Raw genomic sequence first — 24644 nt, forward strand, 5'->3', positions numbered from 1 at the left:
ATGAATCCTCATTTCTCCTACCAGTCTCATGTGTGGCCAGGGCAGTAGGTGTCCACATTGTGTTTTGCAATGAAGAGGCCGAGATCTAGGGCAGCCTTAGTGTGCTAGGGCTGCCATAACAAAGTACCATGAAGTGAGTGGCTTTAAAGAACAGAAATTTATTGTCTCACAGTTTTGTAGAGCGGGAGTCTGAAATCAGGGTGTCTGCAGGGCTATGCTGTCTCTGTTGGCTCTAGGGGAAGACCCTTCCTTGTCTCTTTCAGCTTCTAGTAGCCCTGGGCATTTTGTGGCTTGTAGATTTAGCTTCACATGGTGTCTGTCTTCCTCTGTGTGTGAATTTGTGTCTGTCCTGCTCTTTTATCAGCCACCAGTCATACAGAAGTAGGACCCACACTACTCCAATATGACTTAACTGATAGTATTTTCAAATAAAGACCTTATTTCTCCAACATGGTCACATTCACAGGTACAGGGGTTAGGACTTCAACACATCTTTCTGGGAGACACAATTCAATCCCTACCAGGCAGTGAAGTGAAGTGACTTTGTCAAGACGTCCAGCCTTTGCATCCTGAGCTGTGACCTCCGCACTGTCCCTTTGCACACTGCTGTGTGTGAGCTAGAGCTGGAGAGCGAGGCTGAAGAGCTCAAGGAAAAAGCAGAGTTTGGAGACGGCAAATGGGCCGAACACAAATGTTATGTTCCTGCTCCTCTTGCACTCTAGGTTGATTACAGGGGAAGATAAGGCACACCCAGAGTCTCAGTTTTGCTAGGATTGTTTCCAAGCACAGGTCAATGGTACTCTGAAGAAGGCAGCTGTTTTTCAACTCAGAGGTCATGGGGATAGTTCAGAGGGAAGAGCAGAGACATTAAAGTCAGATGAAATTCAGTTCTCTCATATGTGAAATGGGGATGATAATAGCTCCCTTAGAAGATTCTTTGTAGTAATTAAGAGAAATAATGTATGTAAAACATCTAGTCCAATGCTAGGCACATAGCAGATACTCCAAAATTGAGCAAAAAAAGGGTAGACTCTGTTAGAAGGGCAATACTAACCATTCTCATTGCAATAGTATAAAATGAAACCAACTTTTAAAAAAGTTTTCTTTTCAATGTAACAGCACTCTAGGTTTAAAATAATTTAGTTGAGTTCAATAGATATTTCTTATGTAAACCTTAGATGTCGGCTAGGGCCTCCAGCCCATGAGAGATAAATAGGCTTGCACTGAACAGGATTTGGTGGCTTAGAGATATTCTATACCACAGGTTCTCAAACTGGCCTGTGCAATCAGAGCTTAGAAGAAATACTGATGCCTGGGTCCTACCCCCAGACTTTTATTTTATTGTGCTTTAGGTGAAAGTTTACAGTGCAAAGTAGTTTCTTATTCAAAAATTTATACACAGATTGTTTTGTGACATTGGTTGCAATCCCTGCAATGTGTCAGCACTCTCCCCCTTTTCTGTTCCATCCCGGATTCCCCATGTCCATTCCTCCATTTTTCCTGTGCCTTCCTGCCTTCTCTTTGCTTTTGGGCAGGTGTTGCCAGTTTGGTCTCATATACTTGGTTGAACTAAGAATCATGGTCCTCATGTGTGTTATTGTTTGTTTTATAGGCCTGTCTAATCTTTGGCTGAAAGGTGAACTTCAGGAGTGGCTTCCATTCTAAGTTAGCAGGGTGTCCGGGGGTCATAGTCTTGGGGGTTCCTCCAGTCTCTGTCACACCAGCAAGTCTGGTCTTTTTTTGTGAATTTGAATTTCGTTCTACATTTTTCTCCTGCTCTGTCCGTGACCCTCTATTGTGATCCCTGTCAGAGCCATCGGTGGTGGTAGCCGGGCACCATCTACTACTTCTGGGTTCAGGCTGGTAGAGGCTGTGGCTCATATGGTCCATTAGTCCTTTGGACTGATATTTTCCTTGTGTGTTTCATTTTCTTCATTTTCCTTTCCTCCAGACAGAATGGGACCAATAGATTAAGACTCCAGATACTACTCACCAAAGTAGAATGTAGAACATATTCTTCATAAACTATGTTATGCCAATTGACCTAGATGTCCCCCAAGACCATGGTCCCCAGCCCTCAGCCCCAGTAACTGGTTCCCTCAAGTTGTTTGGATGTGTCTAGAAGATTCTATGACTTTGCCTTGGTCAAGCTATGCTGGCTTCCCTTATATTGTGTGTTGTCTTTCCCTTCACCAAAATTAACTTGTCTACTGTCTAGTTAGTGATTTTGCCTCCCCATCCCTTCCCTCCCTCATAACCATCAAAGATTGTTTTTTTTCTGAGTGTAAACCTTTTCTTGTGTTTTTATAATAGTGGTCTCATACAATACTTGTCCTTTCATAACTGACATATTTCACTCAGCATAATACCCTCCAGATTCATCCATATTGTGAGTTGTTTTGCAGATTCATCATTGTTCTTGATCATTGTGTAATATTCCATTGTGTGTATATACCATAATTTGTTTATGCATTCATATCCGTTGATGGGTTGTTTCCATCTTTTTGCTATTGTGAATAATGCTGCAATGAACATGGGTGTGCATATGTCTATTCTTGTGATGGTTCTTATTTCTCTAGGCTATATTCCTAGGAGTGGGATTGCTGGATCATATGGTATTTCTATTTCTAGCTTTTTAAGGAGGCACCATATCATTTCCCACAGTAGTTGTACCATTTTACATTCTCACCAGCAGTGCATAAGAGTTCCAATCTCTCAGCAACCTCTTCAACATTTGTTATTTTCTTTCTTTCTTTTTCTTTTTCTTTTTTTTGATTAGTAGCAGTAATGTCAGGGTGGGATAGTATCTCATTGTAGTTTTGATTTGCATTTCTCTAATGGCTAATGATCATGAGCATTTCCTCATGTATCTGTTATTCCACCTGAATGCCTTCTTCGATGAAGTGTCTGTTCATATCCTTGGTCCATTTTTTAATCGAATTGTCTTTTTGTTGTTGAGGTATTGAAGTATTCTGTAGATTTCAGAGATTAGACTCTTGTTGGATATGTCATAGACAAAAATTTTTTTCCCAGTCTGTAGGTTCTCTTTTTACTGTTTCGATGAAGTCTTTTGATGAGCATAAGTGTTTAATTTTTAGGAGATACCAATTATCTAGTTTATCTTCTGCTGCGTGTGCATTTTTAGTTATGTTTGGTATTCTATTTATGCCATGTATTATAGCCCCTAGCATTGTCCCTGTTTTTTCTTCCATGATCTTTTTTTTTTTTAGGTTTTATATTTAGGTCTTTGGTCGATTTTGAGTTAGTTTTTGTGTATGGTGTTAGTATGGGTCCTGTTTTATTTTTGAACAGATGAACAACCAATTTTCCAGAACTGTTTGTTAAAAAGACTATCTTTTTTACATTTAATGGACTTTGGTCCTTTGTCAAAGTTCAGCTGATCCTAGTTGGATGGATTTCAATCTAGGTTTACATTTGGGTTCTCGATTCTGTCCGTTGGTCTATGTGTCTGTCATTTTACCAGGCTGTTCAGGATTTGTGAGGCCTCCTACTCTGTTCTTCTTCAGTAGTGCTTTGCTTATCTGGGGCCTCTTTACTTTCAATATAAAGTTGGTGATTAGTTTATCCACCTCACTAAAGAATGCTGCTGCTATTTGGATCAGGATTGAATTTTATCTGTAGATTGCTTTGGGTAGAATTGACATTTTCACGATGTTGAGTCTTCCTATCCATGAGCATGGTATGTTTTTCCATTTATGTGGATCTCTTTTGGTTTCTTGCAATAGTGTTTTGTAGTTTTCTTTGTATAGTTCTTTAATGTCCCTGGCTAGATTTATTCCTAAATGTTTTATCTTTTTAAGGGTTATTATAAATGGTATTGTTTTCCTGATTTCCTTTTCAAAGTTCTCTTTGTTGGTGTTTAGGAATTCAACTAATTTTTGTATGCTAATCTTGTATTCTCTACTCTGCTGAATCTTTCTATTAGTTCCAGTAGTTTTCTTGTGGAATCTTTGGGGTTGTCTATGTATAGGATTATATAATCTGTGAATAGGAATAGTTTTACTTCTTTTCAAATTTGGATGCCCTTTATTTCTTTTTCTTGCCTTATTGCTGTAGCTAGGACTTCCAGTACAATGTTAAATAGAGTGGTGATAAAGGGTATCCTTGTCTAGTTCCTGTTCTCCAGGTGAATGCTTTCAGCCTCTCTCCATTGAGAATGATGTCGGCGTTGGTTATGCATAGATGTACTTTATTATGTTGAGGAATTTCCTTTCTATTCCAATTTTATTGACAGCTTTTATCAGGAATGGGTGTTGGACTTTATCAAATGTCTTTTGTGTTGACTGAGATGATCATGTGATTCTTTTCTTTTGTTCTATTTATGTGGTGGATTATGCTGATTGATTTTCTAATGTTGAACCATCCTTGCATACCTGGTATGAATCACACTTCGTCATTGTATGTTGTTTTTTTGATATGACACTGAATTCTACTGGCTAGAATTTTGTAGAGAATTTTTGCATCTATATTCATGAGAGATAATTGGTCTGTGATTTTCTTTTTTTATAGTGCTTTGCCTGGCTTTAGTATCAGGATTATGCTAGCTTCATAGAATAAATTCTGGAGTACTCCTTCCTATTCTATGCTCTGAAATAGTTTGAGTAGTACTGGTGTGAGCTCTTCTCTGAATGTTTGGAAAAATTCTCCAGTGAAGCCATCCGGGCTAGGGCTTTTGTTGTTGTTGGGAGTTTTTTTTTTTTTTTTAATTACCTCTTCAATCTCTTCTCTTGTTATGGGTCTGTTCAGATTTTCTATCTCAGCTTGTGTTAGTTTAGGTAGGTAGTGTATTTCTAGAAATTTGTCCATTTCCTCTAGATTCTCAAATTTGTTGGAATACAATTTTTCATAGTATTCTGTTATGATCCTTTTTATTTCAGTTGGGTCTGTTGTAATGTCCTCCCTTTCATTTCTTTTTTGGGTTATTTGCTTCCTCTCCTGTTTTTCTTTTGTCAATTTGGCCAGTGGTTTGTTGATTTTGTCGATTTTTTCAAAGAACCAACTTTTGGTCTTGTTGATTCTTTTATTGTTTTTCTGTTCTCTATTTTATTTATTTTTGCTCTAATCTTTATTATTTCCTTTCTTCTGGTGATGGTGGGCTTCTTTTGCTGTTCTCTTTCTATCTGTTAAAGTTGTAGGATTAAGTTATTGGTTTTGGCTTGTTCTTTTTTTGATGTGTTTATTGCTATAAATTGACCTCTGAACACTACCTTTGCTGTGTCCCAAAGGTTTTAGTATGATGTGTTTTTATTCTCATTTGATTCTAGGAATTTTTAAAATTTCCTTTTTGATTTCTTCTATTACCCATGGGTTTTTAAGCAAGGTGTTATTCTGTTTCCATGTATTTGATTTTTTTTTCTTGCTCTTCCTGTTATTGATTTCTACTTTTATAGTGTTGTGATCAGGGAAGATGCTTTGTATTATCTCAGTGTTTTGGATTTTATTGACGGTTGCTTCGTGGCCTAAGATGTGATCTATTCTGGAGAATGTTCCATGTGTGTTGAAAAGAATGTATACTTTGCTGCTGTCAGGTGGAGTGTTCTACATGTGTCTATGAGGTCAAGTTGGTTGATTGTGGCCTTTAGATCTTCTGTATCTTTGTTGAGTTTCTTTCTAGATATTCTGTTCTTCACTGAGAGTGGTATGTTGAAGTCTCCTACTATTATTGTGGGACAGTCAATTTCTCTTTTCAGTGCTGTTAGAGTTTGTTTTATGTATTTTGGTGCCCTATCTTTGGGTGCGTAGATATTTCTTAAGGTTATATCTTTTTGGTGGATTGTCCCTTTAATCATTATATAATGTCCTTCCTTGTCTTTTATGGTTTATTTTGGTTTAAAGCCTATTTTATCTGAGATTAGTATTGCCACTCCTGCTCTTTTTTGGTTGTTGTTTGCTTGATATATTTTTACCCAACCTTTGATTTTTAATATATTTATGTATTTTTGTCTAAGGTTGTCTCTTGTAGACAGCATGTTGACGAGTCGTGTTTTTTATCTATTCTGCCACTCTATGTCTCTTTATGGGTGCATTTAAGTCATTTACATTCAGAGTGATTAGAGATAGGTATGAGTTTATTGCTGTTATACTGTTTTGCCTTTCTTTTTTTTTTTTTTTTTGACATTTTCTTTATTCCTCTTACTTTCCTTTTCTGAGTTCCTTTTTTTAGTGGATATTCTTTTCTTTCCTTTTGTTATTATAAATTTTGTGTTTACTAAGTCTTTATGTTTTTCTTCTTTTTATTCTGGTGAGTAGGTTTGTTAATTTTCTTTGTGGTTACCTTGAAATTTACCCTTATCTTCCAAAGTTTAAACCAGTCTTTTATTACTTGATATTGTCTTGACTTTCTCTCCATTTGAAAGTTCTATACCTACACTGTTTGGTCCCCCTTTTATTTTTTGACATTGTTGTGGCTATTCATTTGCATTCCCAATGTATGAAAGAAATATATGTATGAATGCATGAAAGATCTAGTAGGCAGAGTACTTTTAGAAGAGAAGCTGTTGCTATAGAAGCTTGTACCTTGTAGAGAAATAGGGTAGGGCTTATAGTTCAGTGTGGGTGGACAACTAGTATACCCATCCAGCCTTTTAGATCCTGGAAGAACTCCCTCCATGAGACAAGAAGGATGCTCTCAGGAGTGATTCACATAATAGATGCAGAGAGGTGCATAAGCAGCCATGGGTTTGTTTGTAACACATGTATAGGGGAGTGGTTTGGCTTACTGACAGCTGGTGTCCTTCCCGAGCCACCACCCTTCTATCCCAATGCTGCATTCGGGGTTTCTGAGGCAATTCTGGCCACATTCCATCATATCCTGATCTGAGATTTGTTCCCCAAATGCTTTCTAGATGAGGTCAACTTAACGTATTTCCCTTCCCCTCAGATACTGCTCTCCCCACATGTGTGGAGTGGAAATGAATTGTCCACTGCTGCCTCTGATCCCACTGCAGACCCATACAGGGAAAAATCCATTTACACTTTTCACAGGAAGCAATTCTGTTGAACCTGCTGCTGTGTGAACAGTCCCATCTTTCCTGCTAGCATCTGGGTAGTGGGGCCAGGGAGTTAAACTGTTCTGGAGATCTGACCACACTTTATTTTCAAGGAGTGAGAAGAGAACCTCCACAGAGACACACTCAAAGGAAGAGTAAGTGTTTAAGGAAGATCACAAGACACAGTCTACAGCAAAGAATAAGAGGCAGATTATCTCCAGGGCAGTGGAATCCAATCCAGTCCAATCCCGTTGCCCTCAAGTTGATTCCAACTCATAGTGATCCTATAGGACAGAGTAGAACTGCACCAAAGGGTTTCCAAGGAGCGACTTGTAGATTCAAACTGCCAGCCTTTTGGTTAGCAGTCAAGCTCTTAACCATTATGCCACTCTTCCTAAATCTCTACTATGAAGATTTGTTGAGAAGGTAAAGTAGATACTCAGTGGGTATTTTCCATCAGGATCTCTTGAACTGAAATATGGGAGCCAGAATTCCCCATTCCCAAAGATGTTTCTCCATTTGTTCCTGCTCTCTGTGGATCCTACATCAGTGAGATGGGGCCAGAGTGGGTGTGACAGATGTCCCAACTCTGCAATAGAGCTTTGGCTGCCAGAAGAATGGAGACGTTTCTAGGAGAAACGCTGCACTTCTTGGTTACAATGTTATCATTTGTGTAACACAGGCCATCGGGGAGCAAGTTCTTACGGGCATGAATAATACAGGACTACAAACACAGGTCAGGGCTGGAGGAGAAAAGAGCCAGCTGCCTCTGGTTTGACCCCTCTGCCAGGAAAATAAATTCCTAACAAAGTAAAGGGCTTGTTTCTCTTTCTCCTAAATCTACACATTCTAGTATTTTCCTCCTGATTAGAAGATTAAAAATGATATCGAGAGATAGCAAGCTGACATAATAAACAAAATGGGAAACCTGACTTCAGATTAATAAATGAGAACAGGGCACCTTCCAAATAACCACAGACTCCCTCTCTCTTCTAATGACCCTGACCACGAGTTCAGCCCCACACACGAATTTATCTTCAGCTTCACAGCAAAGCTTCAAGAAGGCTTGACTCAACACTTCACCCTTCTCTTAAACACCATTGCTGAAACCATTTGGGTATTGTTCAGCTTTTTCTTGCTGTCTGTTCATGTGTTTTCAGAATATAACATTTAAAAACTGTTAACATGTATGGAAACATTAGTAGGCAAAACTGGTGAAACTAGAACAATTATTCTAAGTACCTTTGTGGGGGCTGAAGCTTCAAAAAACTAGAGAAAGGAAAGTCCTGGGCTGGGAACATTTTTATTTTTTAAAAATTTTGTTGTAGTGAAAACATACATAACAAAACATATGCCATCACAACAATTTCTACATGTACAATTAAGGTCCCTGGGTAGCACCTAATCTGCTGAGAGGTCGGCGGTTCAAACACCCCCAGCGGCTCTGCAGGAGAAAAACCTGGTGATCTGCTCTAGGAAAGATTATAGCCAAGAAAACCCTACACTGTAACATGCAGGGCCACTAGGAGTCAAAAATCGACTTGAAGGCACCTAATAACAACAACAAGGTAGCACAAAGGAGCCCTGGTGGTTCAGTGGTTAAATGCTTGGCTGCTAGCTGAAAGGTTGGCGGTTCAAACTCATCAAACGTGCCTTGAGAGAAAAATGTGGCAGTCTGCTTCTATAAAGATTACATTCTTGAAAGCCCCGTAGAGCAGCTCTACTCTGTCCTATAGGGTCGCTGTGAGTCAGAATTGACTTGAAGGCAACGGGTTTGGGTTTGGGTAGGTGGCACAAATAGTTTGCACTCAACTGCTAACTTAAAGGTTGGTGGTTTGAACCTACCCAGTGGTACCGCAAAAGAAAAGCCCTGGCTATCTACTTCTGTAAAGATTACAGCCAAAAATCCCCTATGGAACAATTCTGTCCTATAATACATGGAGTCAGCATGAGTCAGAATCGACTGGATGGCAACTAGCAACAACAGTAACAATTCAGTAACGTTAACTACGTTCTTCAAGTTGTGCCACCATTCCCTCTATCCTCTTCCAAATCATTCCACCACCATCAATATAACCTCAGTGCTCCCTTTGCCTCTCACTGGGAAACTTTTTCTGACACAAAGAGACATAAATAACAGATGTTCACAGCAGTTTGTGACAGTAAACAATTGTAAGCACCCTAAATATTCATCACAAGGAGAATGGATACAATTGTAGTCTGTACACATAATGATATACTATATAGTAGTAGAAACGAATTAACGAAAGCTCCAAAGCATGCTAGCTATCTTCTGGAATAATGTAATAAATAGGTCCCAAAGTAAATGGTAGCCAAACTTCCCCCAATAACCTAATCAATGTTTTTCAGGGCTATGATTTCAATGACACTTCAACACATACAAAATTCGGTTTAAAATAAATACTTAAGTCAAACAAAAAGCTATAAAAAACAATTTAACAAATATTTTTAACTTTTTGTCTGTTATAATACTGTGTATAATCTTCTACTGCTTGCATTCTGTCACTCATTATTATTTTGTGAAATTCACCTATATTGGTGTGTGTAGCATTAGGCAATTCATTTTCATGGCTGTATAGTTTATCATTATGTGTATAGATTACAATTATATCCACTCTCCTTTTGATGAATATTTAGGTTGTTTCCAATTCTTTCAATTAGAAATTGCTGTGAACATCTGTTATTTATGTCTCCTGTGCTTGTGTGAGTGTGTCTGGGGTTTCTCACTAGCAGTAGAATTGCTGGGTCAGAGGCACGCATACCATCAACTTGACTACATATTGTCCATTTCTCTCCTAGGTGGCTGTGCCAGTTCACACACTTGCTAGCTGTGCAGTCCTTGTTTGTTCTCTACTAGTTGATATTATTAGCAGACTTAAACCTTGCCCATCTGATGCAAGTGAAATTGCATCTCCAGTTTTCATTTGCATCTCCAATTATTACTGAGGTTGAGCATATTTTCATAAGTTTATTGACTTCCTTCACTTCGTTAGGATTATCAGGAGGGACCAGTCCCTGGAGAAGAACATCATGCTTGGTAAAGTAGAGGGTCAGCGAAAGAGAGGAGGACCCTCAACAAGATGGATTGACACAGTGGCTGCAACAATGGGCTCAAACATAGCAACGATTGTGAGGAACCAGCAGTATTTCGTTCTGTTGTACATGGGGTTGCTATGAGTCAGAACCGACTCGACGGCACCTAACAATGATACATTTCTTCTCCTGTAAATGGTCTGTTATATCTTTAGAAAAGCTGGGTATTTATCATTTTCTTACATATTTTGTAAGAATTTATGATTTTTGAACACAATTTTTGTCAGTTTTAAGCATTACAAATATCTTTTAATCTATGACTTTATATTTCACATGTTTATTATTTTCATAAACAAAAGTATTTCATTTAATGTCATCAGATTTATCATCCTTTTGTTTGCTTTTTGTGTCTTGTTTACAAAACCTTCCCTATTTCCTTATAATTTCTTCTAAGAGTATTGCTTTTAATGTAATTTGAATTGATTGTTTTCGTATGATATGAGGTGTAGGAATTGAATTTTCTTTTTCCTTACAAACACTCAATTGTCCCAGCACCATTGCCCATTAATCCACAACGCTACAAGTTTCCATACATGTGGGTTCCATTTTTGTTTCATCAATCTATGTGTGTATCTCTGTGTCAATACCAATATCAACTACTGTAGCTTCATAATAAATATTAAGGTGTGGCAAAACTTTGTTTCCTTCTTCAGGAGTGCTTTAGCTATGCTTGGCCCTTTGCTTTTCTATGTAAAATTTAGAATCCACTCATTGAGTTAAAAAAAATAAAGAAAAAACCCCCAAAAATAAAGAGGATAAAACAAAATCCACTTCATTCATTATTTGCCGATTTCATGAGGACATTTGAGTTGTTGACTCCTGCTCTGCATCTTCTAGATGGCTGAGATTTAGGGGATGACTGTGGTTTTGCAAAAAGGTAACTGTGACCTTCTTTGTCTTGCTTGTTCTCGCACTGCTTTTGGAAATTTGAAGGCCTTGTCCCCAAGGAAGGCAGCACTGCTGAGATCCTGGATCTTGTCAGGAGCCCCTGCTCCATTATTTTGGTTATTGGCTCTAAAACCTCAGACACATTTTTGAGGAAACATGATACTTGTTAGCAAGACTGTGTTCTCTGTTCAACCACAGATTCAAATAAACCATGAACCACTGGCAATTTTCTCAGTAGTTTTTGGAAAGACACACACACTCACTTATACACAAATTGCTCGTTAGTTTAGTCAAAACCAAAGCCACATGTGAGGTGGAAAAGCTATTGTTGTCTTTGGAAAAATGATCTTCCTGTGCTGTCTTCATTCTACTTGGATTCTAAACAGCTCAGTCTAGGCCAGACTGAATTGAGAGTCTCCTAGTACTTTCCTCTTGGACTATCCTCCATCAAGGGACCCAGACCCAAAGCAAATGGCCCTGGCAGAGAGAGATGAAGGAATTTCCACATTGGCTTGATGGTTGAAGTTGGTTGGCTTTGCAAGCTTCACCAAATATGGAGAAAAGGCCAGAAGTAGGCTGCTGGCATGGGAGCATCACCAACCTGCTCTGCACAGCCATAAGCTTTGAGGGCCAAGTCACCTGTCATATGACTGTCAAGGTATCACCTGACATGGTTACTTGTTTGATAAATACTGTCAGAGTCCTTAATGAAGCTCCTATTCCAGAAGAAGGCAGCTCTTACTCTAAACAAGCTCTTATTTTCATTGCTCTGTGAAGGTATGTGATTTCTATGTAAACTCTGCAACAACAGTAAATTTACAGGTCTGTTAATCTTCTCAGTATTTTAAATAAGCTCCCATTGATCTTTGAAATATACAACAGCTCTTGCTTTATTAGGACTCGGGAGAGAAGAGAAGTGGGCAAATCACCTTAAAGAGAAGGGCTGCATGGAAAGAGGATTCTTGGCACTTTGGGGATGTCAGTGTGAGGGAGAGGGTCTGGTCTTGGCTTATGTGGTATCTTTGATCTGAAGCTGGGTGTGCTCACATCATGATGTTTATGCTTGAGAGAGGTTCTGTTGGACTTTGGCCCCGCCCAGCTCTGGGACCATGGCTAGGACATGTGGCCTCTCAAGCTCAGAGTTTCCACTTCTGAACAAGGAGGGGCTTGCTCTAAAGTCCCGAGGTTCTGTCTGGCCCCAACATTTCCCAGTTCTGCAAAAGGCCCTTGGTCTACCCTGAGCCTGTGGGCCAGGCTAACCCAGTGCTGACCCCTCCCTGGATGCCTGCAGAACACTTGTCGGGTGGAGAAAGAGGCAGTCATGTGAAAGTCCCAGCCCACCTGGCTGCTTTTGGTGCCCATTAACATCCACTAACACAAGTAAGGGAAAACAACCTTTCATAAGGAGCCACAAGGCAGACTGTCAAAAAGCTACACCAACCACTTGGCCTCACAAAGTACAAGAGTGACGCCTCAGAGCTGCTCTAGGCACCTCCCCCCATGTAGACTCTTTCCTTCTCCTCCGTCTGCAGGGTACACGGCTCCTGAAGCGTAATTGGGAAGACCAAGTCCTCTACCACTACACTGGCCACAGGACTGTGAGCAGACGAAAGCCAATCCTAGTGTGGCCTGCCATTTTCCTCGCTCTGGCAGAGGGAACAGGACATGAGGGCGGAGGAGGCCACTCAGAGTTTCCTCTCCTGCTGGCTGGGGCGGATGGCATTAATGATGCCAGGCAGTTGCTGTCTTGAGTTCTGATTTTAGGAATTACCTGAAGAGGCATGTCTGAGTGAGGCAGGCTTAACAAAAACAAGAAGGAAATTGGGTCATGTCCCAAGCACTAGATGAGCATGAAGCCACGTTCTTAGTTGTTTGGCGATTCGGTGTTTCCATCCACATGGATAGACCAGAGAGAATGATGAGATTTTTATCTTTCTAAATAGGTAGTGGTAGGTACAAGGAGTTGTGAATGAGCCAGATAGCCCTGGAAAAATGACAACAGCAAGACTGATCAGCTCTAGACAGATAACTAGGTAGAAATCCAGACAGCACGTAAACCAGCACCAGCAAACACAGAATAAACAAGTAGAATGCTGGCTCAATGCCATGTTCTAAGATGATGAATTAGCTACATGTTGTGAAGATGGGCCTTAACAGTGCAGACAAGACCATCATCTTTTGGAAGACGAAGCCTCTCAGTGACCCTTCTAATTATATTTTGACATTACCAAGGCAGGCATAAGTTGTTAACAATGTTTACAGACCAAGTCAATATATAATAATAGTAGAACAAGAAGCTACAAGACAATGACCAAGTAAAACTTGAAGAACACATCATTTGAGGAAAAAGCACCAGGCTACAGGGAATCTTGTGAAGGAAGGGGCTTAGAAGGTCTTAAGGATGTAACAGGTAGAGTTTTAGTAAAGAGAGCTCAACCTGCTGACTGGCCACCAAACCCAGAATCAATTGGTTGGTAACTCAAAATCTGCCTTCTTGGCTAGTCTGAGATGATAGTCTTTATCTTTGATGTGGAAGATACTATTTAAACCTAAAAAAATACAGAAATAACCCCAGGACAGCATAAGAATAATAAGTATAATGTTGTCGTTGCTGGTTACTGTCAGAGTAGGTTCTGACTCATGGCAATCCCATGTCTACCAGAACAAAATGTTGCTCAGTCCTGCACCATCTTCATGATCATTGGTATGTTTGAGTCCATTGTTGCAGCTATTGTGTAGTGCCCTCCAACCTAGGGGGCTTATCTTTCAGCACCATATTGGAAAATATTCTAATATGATCCCTAAGATTTTCATTGGTTGATTTTTGAAGTAGATTGCCAGACCTTTCTTCCTAGTCTTAGTCTGAAAGCTCTGCTGAAACCTGTCCACCATGGGTGACCCTGCTGGTATTTGAAATACTGGTGGCCTAGCTTCCAGCATTACAGCAACATTCAAGCCATCACAGTATGACAAACTGACCGAGGGGTGATGTACAAGTATACTAATAATACTCTTATGAAGGTGTACGAATATAGATAAGAATAAGTATTAGTACAAAGATGATGAAAAAATAGATTCAAACCCATGATATCAATTATCTTCACACTAGTTTAAGAAAAATGGTAATAAAAAGTGATAATTTGTGTGTACTTTGCCTGCTTTAAATAGCTCTCTGGGTGGCACAAACAGTTTGTGCTCATCTATTAACCTAAAGGTGGGAGGTTTGAACCCACGCAACAGTACCACGAAAGAAAAGTCCTGGTGATCTGCTTCCATAAAGATTATTTTCAAGAAAACCCTATTGAGCAGTTCCATTCTTTTACACATGGGGTCGCCAGGAGTCAGAATTGGCTTGATGGCAACGGGTTTTGGTTTGCTTGCTTTTAAAAGTTTTAAAGCATTTAGGAAATGTGCCATAACAAATGAAATGCTTAAAACAATTCTGTTAATAATAGCTGTGATCAGTGTATGCACATCTGCAAAAAATTACTTTGTTAAATTTACAAAGCTTTGATGTATTAGTTGTGTAAGCAATGTGTTTTAATACAGTATAAGAAGACTAAGTTGAGCACACTGAAGCACCCAGGGGCTTCTTTTGCATATGAACCCTCCCAGCTATGGGAAAGGTCCCACAAGTTACCAGGCAAAGGGTGGTCTGATTATTCTATTCTGGTTTCTCACCGGCGCTGGCAGTGGTGTCCAGAGAGTGGATGTCAGCCTTCAAATAAGGAAGTCCATTGAGAACACTTGGGCTGAGCGGGCAGCTCTGTCAATCTCAGACTATAAATTGTGCTGGGAAGGGTGCACTGGGATTTCTGGGCTGGGGCTCCTTTGCTTTTTCCTTCCAGCCACTGGGTTGGTTACAACTCATTTCTGTTCTGAAGCAGAGAGGCGCTAGAGGGCAACTGGCTCAGAATTTCAAGAAGGGATACACAATGAGGCCTTCTTTAATCCCACACAAGAAGGCTGGCAGATGCTCCCCACGCACTGCCCCACTGCACACCAATCACCTGTCCGCCTGGCCTAGACAGATGTTCGAAGTCTTGTCCCCCTGTAGCCCCCAGAATATGTCTTCTGTTGCCCAGATGATTTCTCTAGCACCTTAGAACAAAGCTACTGGATCCTGTGCTATCGCCTTACAAGTTATCCCAGAAAAGGATCAGATGCCAGACAGGATGGGACACTGTTTCTGGAAGGTGGGCCTGCCTTTCAATGGAAACCCTATTTGTCTGGTTTTGGAGCAGAGTCCCTGCCTCCCGTCTGCATTATCAGCATGCCTTCCAATGCTCTCATCAGTATGGATGAGGGTTCTGCCAGGGTGTGCTACTTCACGGCCAGAGTCAGGGTCTGTGGGTGCTGCCAGGGGCTCCGGCTGAGGGAGCTGAGCTGGCCATGGGCTCTTCCACCTTCCCTTTCTTTGGCCTCTGGGGGAAAAAGCTGTTTTGTTCTGTCCACCACTTGATCTCCTCCAGGCCTCTGAGCCTGAAGCATTGCCCAGGGTGTGGTTTACTCTGCTGATTACATCAGACTCACTGCTGCTTTGGGGCTGTGTTGCCTGCACTTGTAATTTCTACAAAAATAGCTGCTGAGCTAGAGGACAGCCCTCCCTCATCTGGACCTCTCCAAAGATTTTCCTCCCAGAAGCTACCCAACGTGCTTTGTCTGAGCTGGAAAGGGAAGTGAACAGCTCTTGGGAAGACGTGTCTTGCCTTGCACAGAAATGCAGACTCTTGGCTTCTTTCCTTCTTCAGGCTGTATTCACTAGGTTACTTAGCATCTCCTTTAAAAAGTGCTTAGTAGAATTGACATCACCACGGAGGTCTAGTTGTAAAATGGTAACAACCAAATGGAAACTGGGCCCCGGTGGCTTGGTAGCCATATCTAAGTGCTTTGCTTCCCCCCACCCAACCCCTGTTCACTTTCATTTCCCGTTTTTATAATCGACATCTCAGTGTTGACCTTCTGGTATTTCTTTTATCAACTTCCTGTCTTTAGGTTGGGCAAAAAGACCCTGCCCTGCTCAAAAAACAACACAAGAACAACAACAAAAATAGTTGCAGTCAAGTTGGTTCTGATTCATGGAGACTCCACATGTGCAGGGTAGAACTGCACTCTGTAGTGTTTTTATGGCTGTGACCTTTTGGAAGTAGATCACCAGGCCTTTTTTCTGAAGCACATCTCGGTAGACTAGAGCCTCCAAACTTTCGACTAGCAGCTGAGTGCTTAACTGTTTGCACCACCCGGGGACTCTGCCCTGCTCATGAGAGCTGTTTAATCCTGTATGCCCAAGGTTAACCCCTTGGAACTGCATCTTTGTCTCTCAGGCTATTAGTCCCTTCTCATTAATTGTACAGCATTTAACTTATATCCCTGTTAATCTGGGAAAATAAACTAAGAGAGAAATTGTTTTCTGTGAAAGTATTGCTAAATAACGACATGGCCTGTGATGTTTTAATTTTTTGGTGTTGTTTCTTTTATGCTCCATTTACTACAAAATTACTAGGTTCTGAAGAAAGTAATATTTTCCCCTTATTCTTCCCAGGGCAGCTCTTTAAAATTTTTCTACAAACATTTTATCAACAGCACTTGTTCAGTGTGCCATGTGGCTAGGTCATTTGCAGTTTCCTCTGATTTTGGAGATGTCACCTGCATTGTTTTGCATTCTTAAAGTCTGATTAATTGTCCTATTTGATCACCTTGATAGATTATTCTGTTGCATGCGGCCTGATTTAGACTTTGTAATTAAGGGGCGTTTTGGAGGTCAGATGAAGTGTCTGAGAAACCTGCTCAGGCAGATGTGGACAAGGTCGATCGCCTCCATGGGAGGGGAGAACCGGCATGTGACTGGAAGTTTCACAATGAAAGCATGGTGGCCAGACGCCACACAATGGCCAACTGACCCCAGAAGCTCCTGGGTGGCTGACAAGGGTGCATCACGGATTTCTCAGGACATCCAACATACTGCCAGAGATGGTGTTCCTCCACACACACCCTCCCCGCACCACTCCACAGAGGAAACTTCTGATGGATGTGGGGGAAGTAGGGGTTTTCTATGAAATAAGTGTGTCAGCGCACCAGGACTGAATCATGTGCTTTTGTTACTGATAAGAGATTGACCCTTCATTTGCTTTGTTTAATTTGGGAGATGTCAACTCCAGGCATCTTGCTGCAAAGGGGAACCTGTTGCCCAAGGCCATAGAAAAGTAGATGTGGGTGTTCCCATGGTCACTGCAAGTGCCTGATGGGGACTTGGGAATGTGTGCTAAGTTGGGGGAAGTGGGAGGGGCAGCAAAGAGACACTATTCAGGGAAGAGGGTAAAACAGTCCTTCAATGAGAAGACAAATCAGTCTCTCCTGCACCCCTACTTTTCTGTTTTTGCTACTCCACAGAATGCTTAGGGTTTCCACCTGAAGGTGTATGTTTTAAGTTAAGCCTTCTCTCTGTCCCCTTCCTATGTTTCTGGGATCAGATGTCATGGATTTGTCCACATTAGACTTTACTAGAATTGAAGTCACTGGGATGGAGCCAGGACCTTAGGTTTGTATCATGGCTCAGGCATGTGACCTTATTAAGATACTTAATATATATGTGCTTCAGGTTCTCTATCTGGAAAACGGAGATCAACACCGTACCTACTTCATAGGTCTGTTTGTAAGGATTAAAGAGTTTTTATAAGCGGAAGGACATCATTCATTATAAAATGTTATGCCAAAGTAAGAGATTATTGTGACAATGATGATTTCCTCAAAGGGATCCCACGAATTACTTGCAGTCATGGAGTTTTTGGTGTCAAGTTCACTTGCTGCCCTTGCAGCCCATGCACCTCTCTCTATGGCTGGAATCATCTAGAAGACCCCGCGCTTGAGGTTCTGATCCGGTGACGAGCCTGAGAGATTCCTTTCTACCCTTGACCAGGGGTCAGCAAACTTTTCTAGAAAGGGCCAGGTAGTAAATTGGCTTTGCGGGCCATATGGTCTCTGCTGTATCCACTCAACTATGCTGTAGTAGCATGGCAGCAGCCAGAGATAGGACACAGAGAGTGTGGCTGTGTTCCAATAACACTATATGGACCCTAACATTTAAATTTCATATAATTTTCATATGTCACAAAATCTTCTTCTTCTTCTGATTTTTTTACCTATTTAAAATGTAAAAACCACTCTTAGTTCATGGGCTGAACATAAACAGCTGCAAGCAGGATTTAGCCCTAAGGCGACAGTTTGCCAACTCTATATGAGTCAGAATCGACTCAGTGGCAACGGGCTTGGTTTTTTTTTGGTACCGTGAACTATTCCCAGGAGCCACTTGTGTGGCCACGTTGACTGTGAGTGTTGGAGAAACCAAAACAGGGACATAAATTTATTCAGGAATGTGGCACATGTCCCTTAATTTTTATGAACCTCGTCTCTGCCTGATTCATGACAAATATGAGGATCTGCCCTTAAATGACAACATTGGGGTCTAAATTCAAGGTTAAAAAATACAACCCTTCATGAAAAGGTTTACACATAAAAAGAACAATCTTCGATGGTTATGAGGGAGGGGATAGGTAAGAAGGGAAAAAACACTAAATAGACAGTAGATAAGTGGTAACTTTGGTGAACAGTAAGACAGTACACAGTACTGGGGAAGACAGCACAACTCGACCAAGGCAAGGTAATGGAAGCTCCATAGACACATCCAAACCCCCTGAGGGACTGAATTACTGGGCTGAGGGCTGTGGGGACCATGGTCTTGGGGAACATCTAGCTCAATTGGCATAACATAGTTTATAAAAAAAAAAGTTCTACATCCTACTTTGGTGAGTAGCGTCTGGGGTCTTAAAAGCTTGTGATGGACCATCTAAGATACTCCACTGGTCTCACCCCATCTGGAGCAAGGGAGAATGAAGAAAACCAAAGACACAAGAGAAAGATTAGTCCAAAGGACTAATGGACCACAACTACCACAGCCTCCACCAGACTGAGTCCAGCACAACTAGATGGTGCCTGGCTACTACCACTGACTGCTCTGACAGGGATCACAATAGAGGGTCCCAGACAGAGCTGGAGAAAAATGTAGAACAAAATTCTAACTCACAAAAAGATTAAAAAAAAAAAAAAAAACAGACTTACTGGTCTGACAGACTGGAGAAACCCTGAGAGTATGGCCCCTGGACACCCTTTTAACTCAGTACTGAAGTCACTCCTAAGGTTCACCCCTCAGCCAAAGATTAGCCAGGCCCATAAAACGAAACGAGACTAAATGGGCTCACCAGCCCAGGGGCAAGGACAAGAAGGCAGGAGGGGACAGGAAAGCTGGTAATGGGGAACCCAAGGTAGAGAAGGGGAGAGTGTTTATATGTCCTGGGGTTGGCAACCAAAGTCACAAAATGATATGTGTATTAATTGTTTAATGAGAAACTAATTTGCTCTGTAAACCTTCATCTAAAGTACAACAAAAACAAACAAACACAAACAACAAAAACCCCAGATCTCTGCTGTTTAACTCTTACAAAAGCCCTGTAACAACACCAATATTTATGGAGGATTCCCTGAAGGACTTGCAGCTCACCCATTCCTATAGGCGATCTAACATTCCCCTTCAATAAGCTCCACCTGCTGCAATCCTGGAAGGTTCTACTGTGGTCCTTTGCAGAACCAACCTTGAGCTGTATTTTGGTGATGAGCCCACAATGAGGGGCACTGCGAGAAGTCATCCACTCTGCCACATGATGTCCTCTTTATCAGGACAGGGGAGGATTTCCTTGCATAGCTCCTCCCAGGATCAGAAAAACCTGTGTGTCTCCTGAAAAGCTAATGTGGTTTTATTTTACAAACAACGTAATTTCCTTGTTTGATTTGGCCTCAAGGAAGCTCATAGTCAAGTATACCTCTGGCAACTGTAAAGTGTCTTACAAAATCACGAGCCACAAAGATTTACTGAGTACGTAGTATGTGCTAAGCACTTTACAAGCAGTCATTTCACTTAATCCTCATACAGACCCATTAGGTAGGTAAGAGTATTATGTCTACTGTAGTAGGCTGAATAATGGCCCCAAAGAGAGCCATGTCCTAATCCACAGATCCTGTGTATGTTACCTTACATGGCAAAAGGGACTTTGCAGATGTGATTAGGTTAAGGTTCATGAAGTGGGAGATTATCCTGGATTATTTGAGTGGGTTTTATACATAATCACAGGTGTCCTTATAAGAGGGAGGCAGGAGACTTGACACAGAAGAGAGGAAGGCCATGTGATTGATGGAAGAAGAGGAGCGCAGAATCAGAGAGAAGGTGCTATACCACTGGCTTTGAAGATAGAGGAAGGGGCCATGAGCCAAGGAATGCCAAGAATGCAGCTGTAGAAGCTGAGGAAGACAAGGAAATGGATTGTCCCCCAGAGCTTCCACGAGAGGATGGCCCTGCCCACACTGTGACCCAGTGAAACTGATTTTGGACTTCTGACCTCCAGAACTCCAAGGAAGTAAATGCGTGTCATTTTGAGTCACCACGTGGGAAGTGGTTTCAGTGGGCATAGGAAACTCATGCACCCACTTCCCAGACAAGGACATGAGGCCTGGAGAGTACTGCACGAGCGTTCATGCTAGGTTTTCAGCCTCTGAATTCTCAGCTCTTCCCTCTCACACTGCCTCCTGTGCTGTCTACATTTCTGTGCCCTGGCCTCACCTGCCTTTATTATCCCCCTTCCCTTACTTTCCCCACACTGCTGCTCCCACTACTGATTTCCTCTACCTAGCATGTGCATTTTCTTAGGCTACCACAGATCTTTGTGCAATGGCAGCTGCATAGGAATAAATGCATAGTGGACACTTGTTGAGGTGTGGAGTGGGGTGTCTGGGCTTTTTCTTGCTCTAGGAATTGCTTTCTGATGTAACAAAGAAAGGCCCATGACTGCTCTTGTTCCCTTTCTGCCTTTGTAGAGAAGGTTGCTCTTCTATTTACCACAGCAGCAATAGCTGGGCAAGGCAGCACTTCCGCATTTCCAGAAAACATGGCTCACTTCCTGGTCAGTATCCAGAGCCTGGTTATGAAGGTCTTTCTTTCCCCATAGATGTTTTTGTATTATTCATAACAGCACATACCCTAAGATCTTCTCCTTTCTCCTCCCCCCCTTCTAAAATCACAAAAAAAAAAGAGAAAAGAAAAATTAAGTATGAAAGTCAGAAAACACCGGATCCTTTTATTTTGCCAGATGATCCTCCCACAGCCCTGTGCGTGCTGGAATTCCCTAAGACATGTGGGGCTGCTCCCTGTGAATCTCTCAGCAAAACGGGGGCACCCCAGTCTGGCCTTTGCGCCAGTCAGCAGCCATTCAGCCTGCCTTTGGGCCCAGCTCTCCAGAGCTCAATGGCTCTTGAGAGATGGGCCACTGCTTTCCTTTCTGCTGACCCCAGTGTACCAAAAACTCCCACTGATTGTCGAAATGATGCTAGGCAGGCAGTCCTCTTTTCTTTCCTGGATCATTACTCCTCCAGCCTCAAACAAATTCCAGTGCAATAACCACAATTCTACTGGAGGCATCTTTCCAAAATGCTACCTCTTCAGGGCTAAAAGGAAGCAGCCACACCTTCTCTGGGTCTCCCGGGCCCTGCCTGGTTCCGCCTCCTCTCTGACCCCTCTCCTGTGATTCCCACATGATATGCAGGGTCACGTCCCCTGCCTTCTCCCTGTTGTTCCCTCCCCAACCCCATCCCACCTGGCTTGTCAACAACACTCTAGAGCAGGGAGATTGACAGCATGGATTCAGGAGTCAGACAGGCTGGGATCAGTTCATCTTAACTCCACAAATATCCCATACCTTCTCTGTGCCACTGGCGAGGTAATTCTGCCACTATGAGCTGTGTGATTTGGGAAAAGTTATGTCACGTCTCTCACCTCAGTTTATACATTTGAAAAATAAGGATAATGAGTATAAAGTAATTAGCATAGTGCCTGGCACATACTTATGTATGTGCCATAAATATGAGATGTTATAATTACTATTTTTATCATCAGTCAAGCCTGAACTCAAGCTTGATGACCCCCAACAGATTAGATCCCACCTCACTCTCTCCCCACCACCATGCCACATTACACTCACCTCAGGCTTTTAATCGGCTGACCCGCCCACTACTCTGGACCTGACCTGTATCTCCTTCTGAGTGTCTGTCCAGAGCAGGGCTGGGCCCCTGCGTTACTGACTCCACAGAACAGCTCCGACTTCAGACGGCTGGGCTTTCCCAGGACGGGCGCATGGTATTGCCTTGTTCTCCCCCCGACTCATCCCCTCCTCTCACCTCTCCTGACACTGACTTGAAAGGCTTAGCCAGGCTGGGCTGCTGGCTGAAGGGTGAGTCTAGGAGACAGACAACCATGGCAATCTTTTTGTGTGAGGATGAACTCAACAAACACACCCTGACCCACTCATTCATCTCCCGTCTGGCTTCTCGTCATGCACCAGGAACGAACAGGCTGCCATGGTCCAGGGCTCCATCCTCACAGAAGAGCCAGGGTGACTGGTCAAGGTCAGCCTCTCCATTCATTTTCTCTTATTTAATTGTTACCCTTTTTATGAGCTTCAACGGGCCTTCTTTTTAAAGGAGTCAAGGACAGTCAGACAAATGGCTTTGAGACCATACTGGCCTTTCTGGGTGGTAGTTGTGGGGATCAGCTGTTTACTCAAGTGGGAAATCTTCAGTTACTCCTCAGCTTAGAGAGGGGTCAGCCTGGATGCTTAAACCACACCCGCTTCCCACCCCTCATCTGGCCAAACATCATCGTGTTCCCCGTCTGCCTCTGTAGTGCCAGATTTCACAGCGGAGTGCCTCGCCACTAGCCAGACCCTCTACGCTTCACTGAAGGTGCGGTCCTTCTCCTGCTCCTGTGGCTATGTTAGCTTCTTCCCACTCAGGCAGCCCACAGGGTTACTGCAGTTAACTGCATTTTGTTCTTTGCACTGCAATTCACCTGTTGTATATTTGTTTGCCCCATTGGGATAATTAATGACCATAGCACATTCATTTTTGTTTCTTTAGTACTAGAGAAAAACTCAGGACTGATTAAAAAACCCATTGCTGTTGGTAAATTCCAACTCATAGCAACCCTATAGGACAGAGTAGAACTGCCCCATAGGGTTTCCGAGGCTGTAAATCTTTACAGAAGCAGACTGCCACATCTTTCTCCTGCAGAGTGGCTGGTGGGTTTGAACCTCTGACCTTTCAGTTAGCAGTCAAGTGCTTAATCACTGTGCCACCAGGGCTCCTGCCTGACACTGGTAGCCGTACAATAAATGTCTGCTGAATTAATGAGTGATACTACTACAGTTCAATGGTAGAATTGTCTCCTCTCATACAGGAGATCCAGGTTCAATTCCCAGCTAGTGCACCTCATGTTCCCCACCCTGTCATTGGGGGCTTGCATGTTGCTATGATGCTGCACAGGTCTCAGCAGAGCTTCCAGACTAAGATGGAGTGGGAAGAAAGGCCTGGTGATCTACTTCTGAAAATCAGCCAGTGAATCACAACAGTCCGATCTGCAACCCATCTCGGGATGGTGCAGGACCAGGCAGCATTTTGTTCCATTGTGCCTGGGGTCGCTGTGAGTTGGGGCTGACTTGAAAGCAGCTAACAACAACTGCTGCAGTTAAAGGTCTACAAGTGTCACAAGAAGAAAAGGACAGGGAATCTTCTCTTTTGGCATAAATGGTATTTACACTCAACTGGCAAACTAAGTAAACTGGGAAAGTAGCCCAGGTGTACAGTTTGGGTTTTTATTTTTGGCCGTTTGGACAGTGGTTAAGGTGTTTGGCTGCTAACCAAAAGGTCAGCAGTTTGAATCCAGCAGCCACTTCTTGGAAACACTATGGGGCAGTTTTACTGTCCTATAGGGTGGCTATGAGTCAGAATGGACTTGGCGGAAATGGTTTTGGTGTCCTTTGAACCCAGAAGGTGTCATGACTTGGTAGCCTCATTGGTCATTTTACTCTTTTCTAGGCTCTGTGGTGTTAATGAATTGCTATTTAATTTTTTTTCCCCTCATTTTCTTTGTCTATCTTGTCAGGCTTTCTCCCTCTGCCCACCCCTCCTTCTCCCAAAGGCTCCCAGCAGCCAACGCAGCCCTGCTGCAGGTGAGAAAATGTTCGCCTGCTGGCCCGTCTCCCCCAACCCACACCCGCTAAGCACTTCAGCAGGCCACATCTGGGGGCCTTAATTTCCCCGTAAACACAAATGGATGCTTTAAGGGCCTTACCACAGCTCTGGTAGAGCACTTCCAAGCTGCTGTCCTTGCAGGCCGTGTGTATGGGCCAGGCTTCGCCACTGCCACCCTTGGGGAGAAGCAGAGCCCAGATGAGGAGGGCCGCCGTGAGACCTCCCATGGCGACCCAGAGGAAAATAACAAGCCCAATAAAACGGGGCTTGGTCTTCCTTCCCCACTCCAGTGGGGTAACATGCTTAGTTTCACTTCTCAAATTTTATGCTCTGGGGAACCACAGTGAGAAGCAAAGGCAGTTAGCAGGGTAAGAAAGGGGCTCCCTTTAAGACTGGCTGTTTAATTATTCAGGTCATTAGTGGGATTATTAATGTCACTTTCCACTTCCTTCTCAAAACCAAGATCCCGGCATCCTTCTTGGTGGGCCACTGCTGTCCGATTTC

The 24644-nt window shown here is 42.5% G+C and overlaps 1 protein-coding gene across 3 annotated transcripts in view; it reads right to left on the bottom strand.

Annotated features, from left to right (window-relative positions):
• Positions 1–24400, bottom strand: part of LY86 (lymphocyte antigen 86) — an 88744-nt gene extending 64344 nt beyond the window's left edge. For all 3 annotated transcript variants that reach the window (XM_023742907.1, XM_004388945.2, XM_023742908.1), the window contains exon 1: positions 24241–24400. In XM_023742907.1, the coding sequence (XP_023598675.1) occupies positions 24241–24367 (127 nt within the window). In that variant the 5' untranslated portion in view covers positions 24368–24400. The remainder of the gene's footprint in view (positions 1–24240) is intronic.
• Positions 24401–24644: the final 244 nt, after the last annotated feature.

This window comes from Trichechus manatus, unplaced genomic scaffold, assembly GCF_000243295.1.
Source record: "Trichechus manatus latirostris isolate Lorelei unplaced genomic scaffold, TriManLat1.0 scaffold00223, whole genome shotgun sequence".
NCBI lineage: Eukaryota > Metazoa > Chordata > Mammalia > Sirenia > Trichechidae > Trichechus > Trichechus manatus.